This window comes from Setaria italica, chromosome IV (assembly GCF_000263155.2).
Source record: "Setaria italica strain Yugu1 chromosome IV, Setaria_italica_v2.0, whole genome shotgun sequence".
NCBI lineage: Eukaryota > Viridiplantae > Streptophyta > Magnoliopsida > Poales > Poaceae > Setaria > Setaria italica.
In genome coordinates, this window is record NC_028453.1 from 39,917,107 (window position 1) to 39,936,971 (window position 19,865).

General features: G+C 43.4%; 3 protein-coding genes across 4 annotated transcripts; 1 reads left to right on the forward strand and 2 right to left on the reverse strand.

Annotated features, from left to right (window-relative positions):
• Positions 1-4,182: 4,182 nt before the first annotated feature.
• On the reverse strand, positions 4,183-8,015 carry LOC101779736 (cyclin-B2-2). Of its 2 annotated transcripts, none has more exons than XM_004966455.3 (11): positions 7,846-8,015; positions 6,942-7,115; positions 6,795-6,860; positions 6,658-6,703; positions 5,924-6,049; positions 5,689-5,826; positions 5,511-5,600; positions 5,182-5,403; positions 5,009-5,107; positions 4,747-4,925; positions 4,183-4,659 (listed from the first exon to the last, which is right to left on the reverse strand). In XM_004966455.3, exons 2-11 carry the CDS (start codon positions 7,103-7,105, stop codon positions 4,515-4,517), a joined length of 1,275 nt encoding a protein of 424 aa, XP_004966512.1. In that variant the 5' UTR covers positions 7,106-7,115; positions 7,846-8,015; the 3' UTR covers positions 4,183-4,514. The 2 variants fall into 2 exon arrangements, with proteins under 2 accessions (XP_004966512.1, XP_004966513.1); XM_004966456.3 differs by having other exon boundaries at positions 6,942-7,118.
• A 2,103-nt stretch (positions 8,016-10,118) lies between these two features.
• LOC101754209 (U-box domain-containing protein 15) lies at positions 10,119-12,641 on the forward strand. Its single transcript, XM_004967245.2, has 4 exons — positions 10,119-10,573; positions 10,741-10,857; positions 10,962-11,384; positions 11,473-12,641. The coding sequence occupies exons 1-4, from the start codon at positions 10,205-10,207 to the stop codon at positions 12,511-12,513; spliced, it is 1,950 nt and encodes a 649-aa protein (XP_004967302.1). The 5' UTR covers positions 10,119-10,204; the 3' UTR covers positions 12,514-12,641.
• A 3,328-nt stretch (positions 12,642-15,969) lies between these two features.
• LOC101754605 (zinc finger protein ZAT3) lies at positions 15,970-16,542 on the reverse strand. Its single transcript, XM_004967246.1, has one exon. It carries the CDS (start codon positions 16,540-16,542, stop codon positions 15,970-15,972), a length of 573 nt encoding a protein of 190 aa, XP_004967303.1.
• Positions 16,543-19,865: the final 3,323 nt, after the last annotated feature.

Consider the following 19,865-nt stretch of genomic DNA (forward strand, 5'->3'; position numbering starts at 1 on the left):
TGTGTTTGGTTTTATTTCGGAAGATTAGGTGGCGGAATCACAGTTGTTAGAGACAGGGACTGCGATATGTGAGTGGATTTTTGGCATCCCACATGCTTCCAACGTTTCCAGAGTTTGTTTTGGAGTCGCTGTCTGTCATGTCATGTCCCTCGCGCTCTCTGGGCCCTCTGATTCTGCTGCTCTTCTAGCAACTCCAGATCGTATAGCCCCACTAGCCCCCAATCCAAATCTTGGGTCTAGCATGATGGATCTTTACCGAAAATTGCAGTGGTTGGTTCGATGGAATTTGTGCATGCTTTCAGCTCCAAGTTTGCAGAGCCGCAGATGTTTGGTTTAAGAATTTGCAGAGCCTCTCTGATGATTACGACTCCAGGTTTCATGAACAGTACAGGAGCACGAGCCTCCCACAGACTATGGATAATTTTCTTAAAATATTATGGATAGTGAGTGGCTGTCACTTGGGACAGCTCACAGGTCAAATCTTTAGCTTGTAAGGCCATGTTTAGTTACTCCCAACTCCCAACTTTGACACTATGCAAAAAGAAGATTCCCCATCACATCAAACTTGCGGTACATGCATAGAGTACTAAATGTAGATGAAATTAAAAACTAATTGCACAGTTTTGTTGTACTTTGCGAGACGAATCTTTTGAGCCTAATTAGTCAATATTTGGACAATAATTCACAAATACAAACGAAACGCTACAGTGTGCTACAGTGCTGTAACAGTAATTTGGCACCCCCAAATTCGCCAAACTAAACACGGCCTAAGCAATGCGATCCTTACCACTCTACAGGTCAAATTGGGAATACCTCGTCTATTATTTTGCAAGTTCAGATCTTTTCAGACAACCACATATCGGATTACTTCGTATCCCCTGACAGAGTGTCAGCTCATGGCATGAGCGGATGGAGTTCAGAGTAGAGTACACAAGTTCAGCTCAGAATTTCAGACCTTTGTATAGATATTTATTTTTAACTAGGCATCTTTTGTTACAAGATATCCTGCTGGTGGTGGTTACTGAAGGATCAGGACGGGCGACCAGAGGGGGGTGAACAGGAACTTTTAAAATTCTCTAGCCTATATCCCTATTGCCGCCCCAAGCACACCTTGTAATATCAAGATGATAAAAACCAACTTATGATAAATTCACCTTAAAAACGATTAGAAACGCTCAAAGCGTAGCGGAATCAAACGCAAAACGAAACTCGAAAAAAGCTCGCACAAGAGATCAAGTAAAGCTACTACTAAACCCTCGTACAAAGATTAATTAAATAACCAAAGATTAGTAGCAGCAAGCAGCCAAGCACTAGATTAATTGTTGTAAAGCTACGGAACTCGAATGCAAGCTACAGGTGATCTCATGTAAATCCAAAAGCTAATTGCATCATTATGCACTTAGAGAGGCAAGTACAGTACAAGCTTCTGGACGTACAAGATTAACAAATTAACAATTGCTATGCAACATTGATCCCTGTAGCAGGAAAGTGACAGTTCATGGAAAATGATTCTTCTCTGAATTAAATAGACAAAACTTCTCCGCTTACCTGCTCACCCGAGAGAAGTGCCGAGCTTGAGCTGCAGGAGACTGTCGGAATGAGCTGCACTGCTTGGGCCGCTGCTGGCTCCGCAGGCCGCGTCCACGAGACGCTGGACCGGCAGCTGGCGTGCAGCGAGCTGGGCCTGCCAAGCCGGGCCGCCTCTTCCTCAACGCTACGCGGATTCAAACGAAACATGAGCCAAAGAAGCACCTCCTCAAAAGCTAATAGATCCAAGGAAAAATATCACGAAAATCTTAAATATTCATCGTGGATTTTGAAGAAAACCGAATGCCTTTCACAAACCTCGGTTTGAGGAAAAATTTAAATTCACGTCGAATCCGTGAAGTATTTAAGTGGAAATGTACCAAAGTTAACAAAAGCCTCCACAACAAATTTCACGGGATTTGGAACGAACCGCGAAGAATGAAAAATTCTCAAAATACCTCCAAAAAATATGAAAACGAAAAATCCTCAAAATACCTCCGAAAATTATGAAAAAAAGAAATCTAATATCTTGAGAGGATGGAACAAGTGAGCACGAATTTGATCTTTAGATTACTCCACCAGGTTCGATTATAAGTTACTCTTAAGAAAAATCAAAATTAAGATGGTAATGTTCGATTACAAGCCACCCTTAAGCACAATCAAAGCTAAGATGGTAAATGTTCGATTATAGACCACTCTTAAGTACAAACAAAGCTAAGATGGTAAAAAAAATCAAATAAAAAATCCCTCATCTCCCTCCCTCTCTCCCCCACCAAAAACTCTCAAACGCAAAAATGAGAACCACCACCTAACAACCCCTGAGATGTGGCTGGCTAACAGCCCTCTCCACATATATATAGGCATCTGAAAAATGACCAAAATACCCTTACATGAAGCATACAACTCAAATACACCTAGAGATAAAATCGTTCAACTTTTTTCTCGTACATCGGATGGACCTACGCCTTCACGACTTCACTTCGCCTCGACGTAAGCTTCCCGATGGTGCCACACGTCCTCCGACTCAACGCCATCCGGCCGCACCGGACTCACCCCCGATTTTGAGACCAAACCGATCAAACCCTCTCGCACGCCCCGCCAGGCGTGACTCACCCCCGATTTTGAGGCCAAACCGGTCAAACCCTCTTGCACGCCGCACCCAACATGACTCACCGATGTCGACGCTTGTCCGGCCTCCGCCAAGCCTCCGACGCCTCCAAATCTTTCGCTCCCACTCCCGGACTGCCTACTCTACTCGCCTCCGTCCTGCTTGACTTGACCGACGCCATCTCCATCACCGTCCGTGTACCCTTACTCTTCCGTGCACCATGTGGATCACCCGTGACTCCGCCCGAACTTCTCGGGTCCCTCGGTCCAAGCCTACTCGTGTCCACCCTTCACAGCCCTAGTACATCGGTATGAACCTTTCGCTTGACCTTACCTCATGCCGTCGACTATCATGTCGCATCATACACCTGCACATCACAAGCCAAAAGACATAACACACAACATATAGTTTACACAAACACCACAACATAACGCACACAACACAACACATCCAGTTAGCCGTTAGCATAATCATGCACATATGAAATATGAACTCAACCAGTAAAGTCTCAAATCATCCAGTCAATCACTCATCACAAATAGACTAAGGCACATGTCAACTTGGTCTCTCAGTTACAACCGGATCTAACAGGAATTAGGCTGCAGTTGGAACAGCTCACAAGTCAAATCTTCAATTTGTAACCCCATGAGTCCATCATCATTTTCTTAAATTTCTCATGGATTATTTTCCTATTTCAAATCTTGTTAGACAAGCATATAATAGTAAAGCGGATTATTTTGTATGCATTGACAGAGCTACCTAGAACCAGTTCCGTTCAGAGTCTAAACTTCTATTCCAAGTTGCAGATACTTCATGCTGAAAAGCCTTCTGCCTCAATGGATCATGAGCTTCTGTTGCTAGCATTGCTATCCTTTTCACTTTTCTAGACTCATTTGAACTTTTGGTGTTCAGAGCATTCAGAAAAGCAGTATATAAAAACACAACATAGAGATAAAATATAGCAGATGCCAGCAGAAGAAAGATTTCCTGATCTTTAAACTAATGCCAGCTGAAGCGAGAAACATGCTTGTTACTTAAGAGGCTTTTACGCACAGCAATACAGCGTGACCAGCAGGAAAATGACAAAGCTGAGAATAATCCTGTCATGCTTCAAGGGGTCCTGTGCACATACCCGAAACCATGCTACGAAATCAAAGATCAGGAACAAATGGTTCACGCATCAACTGTCTGGAGGATGACAACTATGTTGCAAGTGAATGGAGAGATAAAAACGTCAGCAAAGATGCAGATATACACGACTCGCAACACTGGAAATATGAACAAAGACTCCATTGAGAACTGTCCACAACGTTTGATGCAAATCTGAGTCAAGAGTAAAGAAAATGGAGCTTTTGCTCTGAAGATAAATGCATATAGGCATCCTTCAGAAAACTGGATATCATACTACTACATCAAAATAAGCACAGCATGTAACAGCAGGATGAGATGCTGCAGCAGAAAAAACAGTTTCAGCAGATCCACTTATCACTGGGGCATACTGAACAGGAAGAACAGTTTCAGCAGATCCACTTATCACTGGGGCATACTGAACAGGAAATTCAATCAATGTTTATTTTCAGACTGCAGAGGGTGTCACATGAACAAAGAATAATGCCCAAGATACAATTGCAGAATTGGATTCCAATGGATATAATTGGAAAAAAAAATACCTAACAACATAAACCAATGTTTCATCGATGTTAAGTTATTGAACTAACACACAACACACCAACCCAGCCCACCAAATGGTTGCTGCAACAGCTGTTGCATATTATGCGGATCCCACTCTGTATAGTCGAAGCAGCCTCTATATACACCCCTCTTTCACTCTCTCCATGGAAGTAGTTAGAGTGTGTATAACCAGCCAATTAGTTCTAGCTTAGGCTCTTGCATCCAGCAAGAATGTGGCAGGTTCCGATTTCGCAGCACAGCCATACCTAAAAGTGCTGTACTTTCTATGGACCCCAGTAAGTTTCCCATGAGCTGCTCTTTGGTGCAGTTCGACCATCATCCTGGAGCAATCCCTGCAGCATAAAATGAACCATGTAACTGTAAGCACAATCTGAAATGGTATGCCTTTTGAAAATCAAGAGTAGGGAGGTAATAACTACATTAGTTGTTCTTCTGAATATTTTGTGTGCAGCTCACAGCATTTGTTCCAGGATTTGAACCCATTTATTGTGCATTGAGCTGTGTAGATGGCTGCAGCTGCTAGCATAGATGGGCAGAACTTGAGCATCTCGTATTCGACGAGAGACAGCTCGATCATGAAGAATGACAGGAGCTCGAGCTGTCCAGTAAGTAGATGGTAAGAATATTTGTCAGGGTACATGATCTATCTACAGCAAACAGAAATGTGTACTAGTATCTTACCTTCTTCTCTGCTTGTGCTGCCTTTAGGAACCTTCTCATAAAACAATATGGAGTCGGCACTGACATATTGAACTTAAGCGTGTTCACTATCCTTCTCTCCTGCAGAAATGTCAATGTCATTTTTCTGATTTTTTTTCTTTTGCACTGAAAATCAAGATTTAGAGTACTTTTACCATTTCAAGAATATCAGCCCTTGTGTAAGCGCGGTCACAGATTAAGATGAGATCTTCCACCACCGGTACGCTCACTTCTTCATATTTGCACGCCAGCAACATAGCAGTTACACCAACTAGCTGAAGCTTCTTCCGCACCACATTTTCAAGAGCCAAAAATCTGTCTATGATGTTCACAGTGAGGAAAAGGGTCTCCTCCAACAGCTCCAATTTGTAGTGTACCTGCATACAAAAAAAAACAAAAAGTATTGAACGTCAAGGTTGAAGGTTTTGTAGAGCATAAAAATAATACTAAACTGAAAGGTTGCACGTTTTCTTAACATTCTCACCTCTATCAGCCAGTCAATTAGAATGCCACGCATCTTCTCATTTATATCAGTTTGGCTTGACATGTAATTTGTAGGGACACAGCTTGAACCCTATGTATACAGAATGTTGCAATGAGACACACATGTTAATGACAGGGTAACTGCAATAAACTTTAGGTTCAGAAGGTCGGAATTCTACCTCAGTTCTTCTGTAAAATCTGTAAATTTCATCTACATATTCAACCACAGCCAGGGAGTTTCCTGCATCACAGCTGTCAATATCAGGTGCTGACTCCTCAATATCTTCCATCTCAATCTCTTTCAGTTCGGAGCTCATCTGGAATGACTTGTGTTAGTGATAATGTTCAAATAAGCAATCTGTTATGCTTACAAAGAGCTAAAGAATGAACTAGGAATATGTGATGCTGACTTACCACTTCATCCATCTCAGACAGCATAGGCAAGGGGATGTCATCAGCCATCTTGGTGCTTTCCATATCTGCAGGTGTGTGAAATGCTGTATCTGCATTTCTTTTCTGTCTTTCACTTCCAATCGGGGCCTGCACAACAATTAAATATTAGAGCTGATACATGAATACTACTTGTCGAAACAAGGGGAAACTCATAGCATATTCAAATTGTATAATATTCATATTCATATTTACACAACTACAAGAGCATTCAGCACAAATTAGAAGATTCAGTGCATAGATAAAAGCTAGATATTCTATATGCAAAACATGAATTCAATTTATGGGACTCCAAACTGCAAATTCAAAGTTCACATGCACCCTTTCACACTACACATATCAAATATTTGAATTGTCAAATTTACCATAAGAAGAAGCAGAGTCTACCCAAGAATTATCAAATTGACAGCAAAAAAACAGTGCATCACATTCAAATATATCAGAAATTGATACTCTATATGCATAATAGGAATGCCCTTTCACACTGATCAAATGTTTGAATTGCCATATTTACCATAATGAGAAGCAACATCTATCTAATAATTATGAAACTGACAACAAAAAAGTAGTGCATCGTATTCAAATATCTGGTTCCTACACCAATTTAAAGTTGCATAACGGAAAAGTTTACATAACTAAGAAGCAGTGCATGGAGCAGATCCAATTAAAATGGCAACAGTATGAATCACGACAGTTACCAGATGGGCAGTTGTAGGTTGGTTTGCCAGAGTTGCAGCGAATTTCCTGCCAAAAGAGCAAGGCGTACTTCATTAACCTTCCATGGTAATTCGATTCAGGATGGTAAGTAGTAGAAGTGAGGTGTTAGCTCGCAAACCTCGTGACCGGACGATGACCGACAAAGCCAGCTTGATCCTTCGTATGTACAGCAGCAGTTGGTTTTCTGAAACAAAGAAAGGAAGGCAATTAAAGATCCAGTTCATGCAAGGTAAAAGTCAAATTTTGGGAACAGCTCGGGGCTTACTCTGAGAGACCCCTCTTGCTAACAGCCAAATGCTGGTGAGGGCCTCCAATGATGTTCTTGATGTCGCTCAGGGCCCTCCGGTTGGTGTTGGCCATCTCTGACGCGAACTTGACGCCCTCCATGGCAACACCTTGGTGGTAGTTTTCAGATCTCAGATTCTCCATTGCCGGAGAACTGCTGCAGCAAGAAAGTCAAACCGAATTGCACATCAGAATCGAAGCAACAAGGACCGGCTTTGTTACCGTGGCTCAAAAATATCCAAGAGCGATACGGATCTGCAAAAGGCGAGGCCTTTTGGTTTGAATATCTCGTGACACTCCATCGTACGTCAGAAACAACGACGCGACGACGACGATCAATTTGCCTGGTGGCCAGGGCAAGAAATAGAATAAAACGTCGAGAATTCCACATCAGGGAATCAAAAAGATCCTGCTGGTAAGCTCCTGGTATGGTTCCATAGCTGGAGAGAAGCGAGCAATCCCAGCTCAGAGAAGAGCAAAAGAGAGAACTTTGAGAAAATCGGTGCAAGAAATTCGGAAAACAGCAGGCCAAATTCTAGCCGTTCTTTGACGGAATTCAGAGAGCGGAGGAGATCTAAGAGAAACGCCGGGAAAAGGAGCCCAAGAGCAGATCCACCCCCAACAGGCAACACAGCTACGAGCCCCTACGAGTCTGGATATAATCGCTTTGAGCTAATCTTCTCCCTGAATTACTACATCTAACCGGAGATCCAAGGGAACCGCAGCCCAAGAAACCAAATCCAACCCAAAACAAGAGCAAGAAACGATTCGATTCGAACCCTCGCTCAGAGGTCAGACCCAACACCCACCCCGTTGAACAACGTACGCGTCCAAGAACCAATCTTTCCCACGGCCGGAAGAGAAAAAGAAGCCGCCGCACGGACCTTGCTCGTCGTCGTTCCGGAGACGGGAGACGAGAAGACGAGCAGGACCTCTCCCCTGACGGCCTCGCCGCCTCTCGCCCCTGCGGGTGGCTGCTGCTGGCGATGGGGAGGTGGTGGAGGAGGAGCGGAGGAGAGAGACGGGACACGGGAGCGATAAAATAGGGGGAGGATGTGGCCGACCCCAAAAGGGCAAGAGCCGGTCCGACCCGTTTAAACGCAACGGTCGTGCGATCTCCGCCGCCGGATGGGATCTGGACGGCCTCCGAGCTGTGGGGCGGCCTCAACGGCTATGGCCACCCAACCCAACCCAGGGGGCATGTGCTTGCGCTTTCAAAATAAGGACACTTTGCAAGTCTTGATGAGCCAGCAAGGACTTTAAGGCCTGATTATAGATACATCAGTATGAGGCGTCAGCTTTAAGTATCCATCCATCTGTTACTTCTAGTCAGCCCTGTCCGCATGCTCTGTAGAAATCTGTGGCTGCCTATTTTTGTTCCTTAAGTTGATCTCAATCGTTCGGAAAAAATAATGAGATATTGATGCGAATTATTCAGGTTGATTGCAATGATGGTGTTTGAAAGAGATATCTCGAGTTTTAATGATTATTGCTATATTTAGGTTTAACGGTCATTTCTCTCAATACTAATTTACTGTGGAGTAACGAGTTATTATAAGCTTAAGTTGGTTAAGAAAGAAAATGGTGCGAAATAAACACAACAAAATATTTACTAGTTATAGTCATACTACTAATTTGTGAGAAACTGAGTAGCAAATGAACAAGAATATTATTACCATCCATCCATGTTTATGGACGATTGCACGGTCGTTCCCTCTCCATCCTATCAGGCTACACGTGACGTGTGTTACTTGCTTATCACCCTACCAGTCATTTTTTTCACCCGTGGGTCCCATTTGATGCAGTCCATGTCTACCGTTATAATCTACCCAATCACGAGAATATTTTTTTGTTCACTACACTCAAGAGGAGAATGAGAAACCAACGTGCAATAATGTGCAAGGGATGCACATCAAAATCCTCATTAGCCTCTATATATCCTCATTATCATCTCCCTCTCGGTTAGAAACATGATAGCGAAACAAAACCTTAGCTAGTATGAATCAGAGAATTAGATATTTGGATTTCAAAATTTGAAAATCGAATCATTTTTAATGAATACTATATATACATGCCAAGGGAAAACTAAGCATATCTTCATATTCATGTAGCTAATAATGAAATGGTTGGATGTAGTTGTTTTACAACTTTCCTGCCCTGAACAAACCTTGAAGCATATCCCTACTTTAAAAGTTTCCATTTAACATTCTTTTTTCTAAAAACAGATCTTTAGGCCACTTTAAGAACAAGGAATTCGGAAAAAGGACAACCTTTAACATGAACCTTCAAAATGGGCCAAAATCATGAGCTCCGAATAACTAAGCTTTGTTTTGAAGAATTCCCCAAGAAAGTTTTGGAAATTTGAAGGTTTTCTCCAATAGTAAGAATTCTACCAACTTTAACACGTTTCACTTTCTCAAAATAAAATAAGTTGTGCATTTTGAAATGGAGGGAGAGCATACATAACTAGATTTGCCTTTGTTTGCGTAAAATTTAGATGATGATGATGGAATGGTTTGATGCACTTGTTTTTGTTTACATGTTTTTTCTTTAATTCAAAACATGATCTCTTCACTTGAAATGACAAAGCGCGGTTGCAACGCCATGATCTCGTTTCATTTAGAAGCTAGCCGTCGTGCTCCATTTTTTTATGCTCATCTTGCCTTGCTGTTGCTGGCACTGCCTTGCGCCTATATTCAAATTCACAAATGTACAAAGCATGCACGAATAAAGTTGAAGCAGTTTGTTTCTTCTGCTGCCACAGGACAACTTTTAGATATGAACGCGCTGAAACGAGGGAGGAAATTGAAACATTTGGGCCACCACCGTATCTGTTCCCCTAATCGTTGCATTTATTTAAGGTTTCGCTTAACCTGAACTCATCTAGCTGACAAATTTCGCCATCGAACACAAATTTAATTTGTTGGCAGATTAGCAATCGTGCAGTAGCAGTGCCAAGGGATGAATGTTGCCATGTTTTTTCCCCCCAAATACTTAGAAGACCGTAAGACTGTATGTGCAAATTTGTGTTCACTGCACGTATTCATGGTTGCCATCTCTTGGCTTTTTTCCATTAGCTATTTTTGGGAGATTGGGAATGACAGAGCCCCTCCCCTGGAATTCAGCTCAGCCCGCGAAAAGCCTTCTTCCTCCTCCACCTTGCTCTTCTCGATCTCCACCTCATCTGCTCCTCCCGTCCGCTTGCCATTCCCCGGGGGATTCAGTGCATTCACCGACCGATCGATGCTGCCGTGGTCCATCTTTCCACGGGCGACGTCCGGGTCCGACGCGGAGCCGGAACCGGAGGCGGAGGCGGAGGCAGAGACATCGGAGCCGTCGGGGAGGCAGGTGTCGGACGAGGCCCTGGTGGAGGAGCTCCTCACCGCCGTCGCCTCTGCGCGGTCGTTCCAGGAGTTCCGGCGGTCGCAGAGCAAGGAGTGCTTGAGCCTCCTCCGCTGGCTCCAGCTCGTGCTCCCGCTCATCCAGGAGATCCGCGAGACCGCGCCGTCCCTCACCGATGACGCCTACCGCCGCCTCGCCCTCCTCGGCCGCGCATTCCACGCCGCCCGCCGCCTCCTCCGATGCTGCCACGACGGCAGCAAGATCTTCCTGGTAATAATTAATTAATTAATAAAACACCTGGTGTCTGACTCTGAATAGCTCATATATTCATTGCTCCTGTTTATGGTCCTTGCATTGCGTAAAAACATCACCTTTACCCTGGGCTGATCAAAAGATTGAATTTGGACTGATGATCTTGTCTCAATATTACATTTCAGGCTCTGGAGAGCGAGGCTGTGCTCGGGCGGTTCCGGGCCGTGTATGAGAAGATGAACCTTGCATTGGATGGGATGCCTTACTCTGAGATTGGCATCTCTGATGAAGTCAAGGAGCAGGTGATAAAAGTCATCTATTTGTCAACATTTTGATAAGAGAGCATGTAATGGGGCATTGTGTTTTCTTAGCTGAAGCAAACTGCAATTGCTTTTGGTGGTTTCAGGTTGAGCTCATCAGCGCACAACTGAAGAGATCCAAGAAGAGAACAGATACTCAAGACATGGAGCTGTCTATGGATTTTATGATGATACTCCAGAACGAGGATGGCAATGCGGATAGAGCTATATTAGAAAGGCTAGCCAAGAAACTCGAGCTGCAAAGCCTGGCAGATTTGAGAGCAGAGACGATGGCCATTAAAAAGCTCATCAACGAGAGGAATGGACAGCAACCGGAGAGCACCAAGCACATAATAGAACTCCTCAAAAAGTTCAAGGAGATTGCAGGCATCGACGAAAAGAACATCCTCGGTGACGTCTCAATACCAAAATATCTGGAGAAGTGCCCGTCTCTAATGATCCCAAATGACTTCCTTTGTCCAATATCATTGGAGATCATGACTGACCCGGTCATCATCGCGAGTGGACGGGTATGCTTTGTGCTACGACATTCATGTTCCCTGATTGCAAAGCAAGTTTACTGTCTCATCATATCCATGTATTTCAACTGATTTGCAGACTTATGAGAGGAGGAGTATCCAGAAGTGGTTAGATGCTGGCCAGCGGACCTGCCCAAAGACTCAGCAACCATTAGCTCATCTATCACTGGCACCGAATTTTGCGCTAAAAAACTTGATTCTGCAGTGGTGTGAAAAGAATAAAGTTGAGATTCAAATGGGAGAACCCGAGCCTGCAGCTGAACAGGAAGAGCGCAAAGAAGACATTCCATCGCTGGTGAAAGATCTATCCTCAGTTCATCTTGATGTGCAGCGGAAGGCTGCCAAGAAGATTAGGATACTTTCCAAAGAGAACCCGGAGAATAGAGCACTGATCCTTGAGAATGGCGGGCTCCCAGCTCTTATTAGCTTGGTGTCATATCCGGATAAGAAAATCCAGGAGAACACTGTGACTGCATTGTTGAACTTGTCGATCGATGAGACCAACAAGGTCCTGATAGCTAAAGGAGGAGCGATACCTTTGATCATCGAAGTCCTTAAAAATGGTAGTGTTGAAGGTCAGGAGAACTCAGCAGCAGCATTGTTCAGTTTGTCTATGATAGATGAGAACAAGGCAGCTATAGGGATTTTGGGCGGTATAGCTCCTTTGGTGCACCTCTTAAGGGATGGGACAATAAGAGGCAAGAAGGATGCTTCAACGGCAATATTTAATCTCATATTGAACCATCCGAACAAATTCAGAGCTATTGAAGCAGGAATTGTGACGGTTTTGCTGAAAATACTTCGTGACAAGAAACTCGGCATGATTGATGAAGCACTGTCCATTTTTCTCCTCCTGGCATCGCATCCTGGTTGTCGCAGCGAAGTGGGGTCAACGTCCTTTGTCGAGATACTTGTTGAGATCATAAAGGAAGGGACTCCCAAGAACAAGGAGTGTGCACTTTCTGTTCTACTCGAGCTAGGTCTGAATAATAACTCCCTTATGGTGCACGCGCTCGGATTCGGTCTGGATGAGCATCTATCTGATATTGCAAAGACAGGTACAAGTAGAGCGCAGAGGAAAGCGAACTCTTTGATTCAGCTATCTCGCAAGTGCTCGTAAAGGGTAAGTGAAAAGGCAGCATTCTGATGAGTTAGGCACAAACATGCGTGTAAATCAGGTAAATTTTGAGTTACTCATAAAAAAAGATGGCAAAAGAAAACGAGCATCGGTACAGTGCTTCATCCACCACAGAACTGAGAGAAACATGATGTAACTCATTCTTTGTATGTGAAATTTCGTTGTAACCCATGCTTATGTGGTAAATATATAGAAGCTTTACTTGATAGGAAGGGTACAAAATATATTGATTGCTCTATATTATCGTAAATACATAGAAGCTTTAATCAAGCATAGACAGGCATCATGATGGATATTGTTCCGACTCCAGCAGCTAAACGAAGGATTACATGCTTACAGCAGGTGGAGTTCATGAAAACTTTGATAATTCAGTTCAATTAATCGATGTATGCACAAAGATGAACAGTTCTACTGAATCATGCACTAAACGTCTAAACCTGACGATGGCCGACAGAATCACCGTTGAAACGTTTCCTTGCCTCTGACCAGAAGCAGCGCCGCTGTCGCCACCGCAAGGCGTCAAGGCGCGGTGCTAGCAGCTAGCAGTGCCTGGCCGGCCCTAACCATGTTTCGGTCGTTCGCTCTCCCTATCTTGCTCAACTTTTGGATTTTTTTTAGATCGCTCAACTTTTAGGTTGCTTTTTTAAGAATGCACTAATCATCTGGCCTATTATTCAAGCCGAAACATGGTCCAAAGTTTTCTCAAGAAGCTCGTTTGCAAACATACCTATTAGTGACGCGAATTCACCATTTTATAAAAACGTAAATGGCAAACTCGCCACCAAATTCAGCCTCACTCCCCTCAGTCTGCCTTTGCTCCATCTTGTTTTTTTTACATGATATAAAGAAAAATCCTTAGTGACGCGGAAAAATTAAAATGCCATCCAATCTAGGGAATGCATGTATACGGATATACCTAACTGTGTGTGTGTGTATACACACACACTACATCTCGTCTTCGTACCTCTAATGCCAACCTCTAAACCAAGGATGCACACAATAATCGAGCATAGGATTCAGATCTTCCTACAATTAATGTAATAAGACCAAGAAATTAAAAAAACCTAAGAATGATTTTCTAGTCATGAATTTCTAGCTAAACTCTTTACTATCTAGCAGTATATAATATTGAAAAATGAAAAAAATTCGATATGTAAAAACAAAGGAATAGACACAAAAAAATGTCGTACAGTACTGTATTAATAGTGCGCCGCCACATTGATAATAGCCTTATGGGGTGCTTATATACTTTACTTTGGAGTGTTGAACATATTTTGAGAAAACTATACATGTCTTTTTTTCTAACAGCTTCCACCGTGATGTGCATTTTAATCATTAAAGGGCTAGGAAAAACTATGCGTATCGAGTTCGATTTGAATCCAAAGAGGTGATTCGATGGTACTGATGCTGTTTGAACACTATGAATATTAAAATCTAGCTAGACTTAACTCTAACAGGTTGGACAAAAGATTGAGAAAACCTGTGAAATAGTAATTGAGCCCATATAAATGAGTTTTGATATGCATGATCTTTGAATATTTTGATATCCCCTCTGGTTAACATAAATATATTATTTTAATGGTTGTACTGTATAACAAATATTGTTTAATTAATTTTTATTTTCAACTCATGGTTAATAGAAAAATATTGAAATAACCAGATAAGCACATGATCTGCTGGATTTTCCCCTTGAGCTAGATCGATATAGCTAGCTCAGTAAATATTCCAAACGAGAACAAATTAAGTAAATAGTTGAGCAAATTTGCTGTGGCAGCAGATCATGCCACTCATGGAATCTGATAGATTTTTTTGAAAGAATAAGACCAAATTTCCATGGGATCATCAAATCAAAAATAAATTGATAAGAAGTACGTACATCATAGGAAAACATTAGCGCATGGAATCAAGAAAGGGTTTTCACTTGATTCTACATCAGATCAAGCCACACTAAAAAAGTAGCGCATGTAGCTTAAGCTTGTGTGTAGTTAACCCGCAAGTCCCTTGCATACTACTCGCCCGAAAATGAAGGTTCCAAACTGAGAGAAAATAAAACAAACGACCAAGCTAGCTACAAACCAATACTATATGTAGCTATAAGCAGACGAAAACACATTACTGATGGAATATAAAACTATTCAAAATGCATACAAAACTGGAGGGGAAAATTTTTTAAACAACTAGCAGTAGTAGTGTACATTAAGGGGTTTAACATTGAATATAAAAAGTTATTTCAGATCAAACATATATGTATTGCTATGTTATACATCATTATTATATATATTGCTTAATTCTTGTGAGGAAAGAATATATATTATATTGCTCTGACCAGCCGCAAGCAACAAAAAAGTGACATGCGATATGTACAACCTTTCTAACGTCACTCTATCCCTAACATCTATAACTCCCACACACCATCCTTTCTTCTCATGAAAGGGCTGCTGGGAAACGCAGTCCCCATGAAAACAGTGGGTGCCTCTTTTGGTTGGAAGAAATACCACTTTGTGTCGAAGGGGAGCCAGACTTGCAAATATAATTAGTGAAGGGGATCTAGCTTCAAATCTTCGAATTAAATGATGATCATATGGAGGATTTTGGAGTCATCGCCGCTGGCCCAAATAGCGATGGAACCGAGGTTTTTTCCCCCTTAAGGTTTCCTTTACCACTACAATTTTCAACTTACAACATTTGAAACGAAGAAGGAAAATAATTATAAAAGGATCTTTGCTGATCCACGAGTAGGATGAAGATCACAATTCTACACATGATGGAAATTTTTGCATTTATGCTTTAGGAAATCAGTTGGATACCCCCTTGATCTACATAATTACTGGGAGATTTGGGCGATCCATGAGTAGAAACATGCCATGAATAATGCACTCCGGCTTGATGCTTAATAATAAACACATCCTAACAGGGGAATATATCTCTTGCACGCAGCTCTTAGTTTTGCAAGATCGCTTATGGAGAGTTAGAGACACGGCCGGAATTAATCTGAATGTTTTGCAGGATGAATTGAAGATCGATGGGTAGAAGGAGCTCGAACTCAAAGCTGCGCATGAGATAAGGTGAGTCCATGACCAGCTTGAGGAATCGACATCGTCTATAGCTAGATAAGGGACATGCAGCAGAGCGAGGGATCACATCGAAACACCACACCAACATGTCTGTACATGATAACGGCTTGCGGCCTTCTTCTTTAGTTAATCAATCGATCGGTTTGATCGATCGAAGTTACATACTCTCATATGAACAAATTAAAGCCCAGATCAACAAAGTTTAGGGATCTTCAGGGCTGCAACCGATCGAACTAGCTAGGAAGTCCGATCTGATTGAAAGAAAGAGAAACTACAGGAAAAGAAAGAGAAGGATTAATAATTAAGACACGCAAGCACGTCGTCGATTCGCCGAGCCCTAGCTGCTCGCTCCTCCGCCAGCCTGCTACTCCTCCTGCTCCGGCGCCGGCTCGTTGAGGTCAAAGGGGAAGACGGGCATGGGCGCAGCAGCAGGCGGCACGGCGGCGGGCGGCTGCTGCCTGGAGAGCGAGAAGCACCCCATCTTGCCGCTGTGGCTGGCGCGGTGGCCGCCGAGCGCCTGGCGTGTCTCGAAGGGGGCCCCGCAGCGGTCGCAGGCGTAGCGGTACTGCTTGCCGTCGGCGGCGACGGGCGGCAGCGGGCGCGGCGGCGCCATGCCGCGCCAGTCGCGCTCCGGGTGGCTGCGCTGGTGGCCATGGACGGCTTTCACCGCGTCGAAGAGGCGGTGGCAGATGGGGCACGGGTAAGGCCCCGCTGCCTCTCCCCCTGCTGCTGCTGCAGCTGCAGGGTGGTCTTTCTTGCGGTTGCGGGACGCCGCCGGCCTCTTCTTGCGCAGGGCCGCCGCCGGGGCGGCGTCGGCCTCGTGCGCCGACTTGGGGCGCCACGGGCGGTTCGGCTCGTCGCCGCCGGGGCCCCCACCCACGCCGGCGAGGAACTGGCCGTAGGCCACGCCGTAGAAGAACACCTGAGCTCCGTTCATAGAAGGACTTGCGCGTGCAACGGCAGACAGACAGTGGACTGCAGTGGCTGCTTCTTGGTGAAGGTGTACGGTGTGTGACTGAGCACGAGTGCAGAGAGGTGGTTTCTATATATAGGCTCTCCGTGGCCTGCACGGCCGTGTCAAGCGGTGGCTGCTTTCTCCCTAGCTTCCTCCTTTGGACGTATCCATTACTCTCCACACATCCTTTCTCTGTCTCTTGCTCACTAAACGCTGCTTCTGCAACTTTATTTAAGGGCGACCCCTCACGGTTGCCATGACAACTCACACTTGAATTCTGTCTGCATTTAGTTGGTTGACAAGCAAGGATATGTGGCCGGCGCGCGGAAGGCCAATTCACAGTCACACTTTGTACCTAGCGACTCTTTTCCACCGAATCGCCGGGTGTTTTTTCTTTGTTGTTGTTGGGATCAGCAATCATCGGCTGCAAAGATAAGTAAAAATGACAATCAATACTGAATGTGCTTAAGCTATGCTGTATGTACCTATTTGTTTTGGCTTTTCTAGGCATATAGCATTTGCTACATATCGAGATATAATATATATCTAGATGTATAATAAAAATTATGTATCTAGAAAAACTAAAACGAATAGTAATTTGGGACAGAGGGAGTAGTAGGTACCTGCAAGTCGATCTCTTGTTGCTTCCACGCGTACACCTCTAGCGTAGTACTCCCGGCCGGAGCTTGCTTACCCTCAAAGTCTGAAACAAAAAGGTCAGAGGAGAGAGAAACAACAAAATAAAAGATCAAGCTAAAAGCCAATATAAGCAGACGAAAGCTTCTAGTACGTGATGTTATGGAACCCAAAGCCTTGTTTCCCTAGGTCAAAGGCATATGTCAGCGTGGACTGCACATACAAAACTTAATTGCTAATAAGAGCAACCCAAAAAACAAAGAAAGATCAAGGGAAAAAAGAGCAGTAATGATGTTAATTGTAGTTAGTTAGACGACATGCACTGTTTAGTTGTAGTTAGGAGAGTACTTACCGTATATCTTGCTTTAACTGGCCACAGGCAATAAAAAGGTGTGATATCATGTAAGTACAACGTCAGGCTATCCCTAACATTTATAGGTTTTGTTGCTATACGTACAGTTTGACTCCGAGACAAGGCAAAGGTTTACTGATCCGTAGCATTTTATCACTTTGCTTCCACGGAAAAAATGAGAGAAAGTACTAAGCCCTAACTTGAGAGTTGAGAAGTAGTTAGTGAAGAGGAGCTAGGAAAAATCTTTGAATCAAAATGAGGGCATCAGCAAGTCATCCCCCAAACAGAGGTGGAAACAAAACCAAGAGGGGTTTCTGCTTAAATATCCCTTTAGAACCATATATATAAATCTCAACATACCCTTTAAAACAATTCAGGAGAAATCTGAACTGTTACATAAAACAAATCCAAATTGAAACATTGTCTGTATAGTAGGAACCCGGCAAATTTTGTTCATGATCAAATTTTTGGAATTGTACATTAGGAAAAAAGATCACAACCCTTGTACATAAATAAGTAGATTTTCTGATCCATGAGTAGCAACATGTGTCATAAATACACACCGATCTACTCAATAAATGTCTCCTCCTAGGAGCGGATTCTCTCTCTCCTGCTGTGGCTAGCAGAGACCAGCCTACAGATCGCTCATGGAGACACGGAATATTAATGTCTTGCACCATCAAGATTGAGAAGAATCAAGCTCAAAGCAGCATTCAAGAAAAACAAGGCGGGTCCTTCATTTTTTTTGAACATACCTTTCAGTTAAATATGTAGTATTAAGAGAGAAATTGCATAAAGTGTTTAGAGAAGTACATGGCGGTACTTCAGGTACGGTGTACAACAATGCTCCCAGGACAAAAATATCCTAATTTTAACGTAAAGCAAAGAGACATTGCCTCGAAGGTTGGTTTGCTTTTTCACTGAAAATACCCAATCAGCAACCGGGCAAGTAAAATACAAGCTAGAGGATGAGGAAGCCATAATGTTTGATTGGATAACACGCAAAATCACATGCATATATATGGAACCCGACAAAAACCTACTTTATTAGATGAGGTTGTGCGACTATCCAAGATACACACCAATAGCTACGTATGTCATGCATACTATCGGACAAAATCAGACTTATCAGACACATATGTCATATTTAGAGCTTTTCAAGCATGACGCCATGACGGCTAACACCATGCACACCAATAGCTGCGTACGCCATGCATACTATACGACAAAATCAAACTTCTCGAGCACAAATGTCATATTTAGAGCTTTCCGAGCATGACGCCATGACAGTTAACACCATGAAAAGGCAAATTATACACGCCAATAGCTATGTACACCGTGCATACTATCCGACAAAATTAGACTTATCGAGCACATAATATAAATATTGTATTTAGAGCGTTTCGAGCGAGCATGACAGTTGACACCATAAAAAAGCAAATTGAAACATCGCGTCTAGAGACTTTGAGAACGATGGTTAACATCATGATAAAACATACTAAAATCCATGACAGTGAATACAATAACAAAGCAATTGTTCGAGAACAACCCGATCACAAAATCGTTGGTCATTTAATTAGTCAAAAAATTACAGATAGTTGTTTTTCTGTTTTTTCCTAGGCTTTTATTTTGTCAGGGCTATACTTTGACAGACAGTTACTCCACTAATATTTTATTTATGCGGTGCAAAATTATAATGATAAATAAAATGGATATACTAGTGCCACGAGCCCACGATTGTAAAAATTTTGGGGGAACGGTCAATTACTTGGTATGCCAATTATAGGAGAGGAAGGGATTCATTTTTAGAAGGAAGCGTGGCCGTGGGGCCAGCTGCCAAGCAAGCATGGTCCGCGAGGGCTCCGTGGCCTAGCTGGTGAACCATCAGTTGAAGCGCCACTCTGTCGAAGCGCGGCGCTGGCAGACGGGGCACACGTGCTCCCCTGCCGGTGGAAGGTCGTCGATCTTCTTCGTACCGGGTGCCGCCGGCTTCTGCTTGCGCTTGCAGGGCCGCCGGGAGGCCGTCCACCTCGTGCGTCGACTTGGGGCGGTTTGGCTTATCGTCGCCACTGCCGCCGGCCGCTCATGCTAGCAACCTCTACGTCATTCTTTGTGTACTGTGGCTGGGGTACTTCTTTCTTTGCAAAGTTCTGCATTACTCCATAGCTTCTCTTGACGTTATTTTTCCCTAGCATCATATATATCTACGTGGCTGCTATTTCGACTCCAAGCTGTACGTGACAAGGCGATGACTCGGCAACACGACTATACATATATCACTTTGCTTCAAGACAGAACGAAAAACAAGTCCTACGTA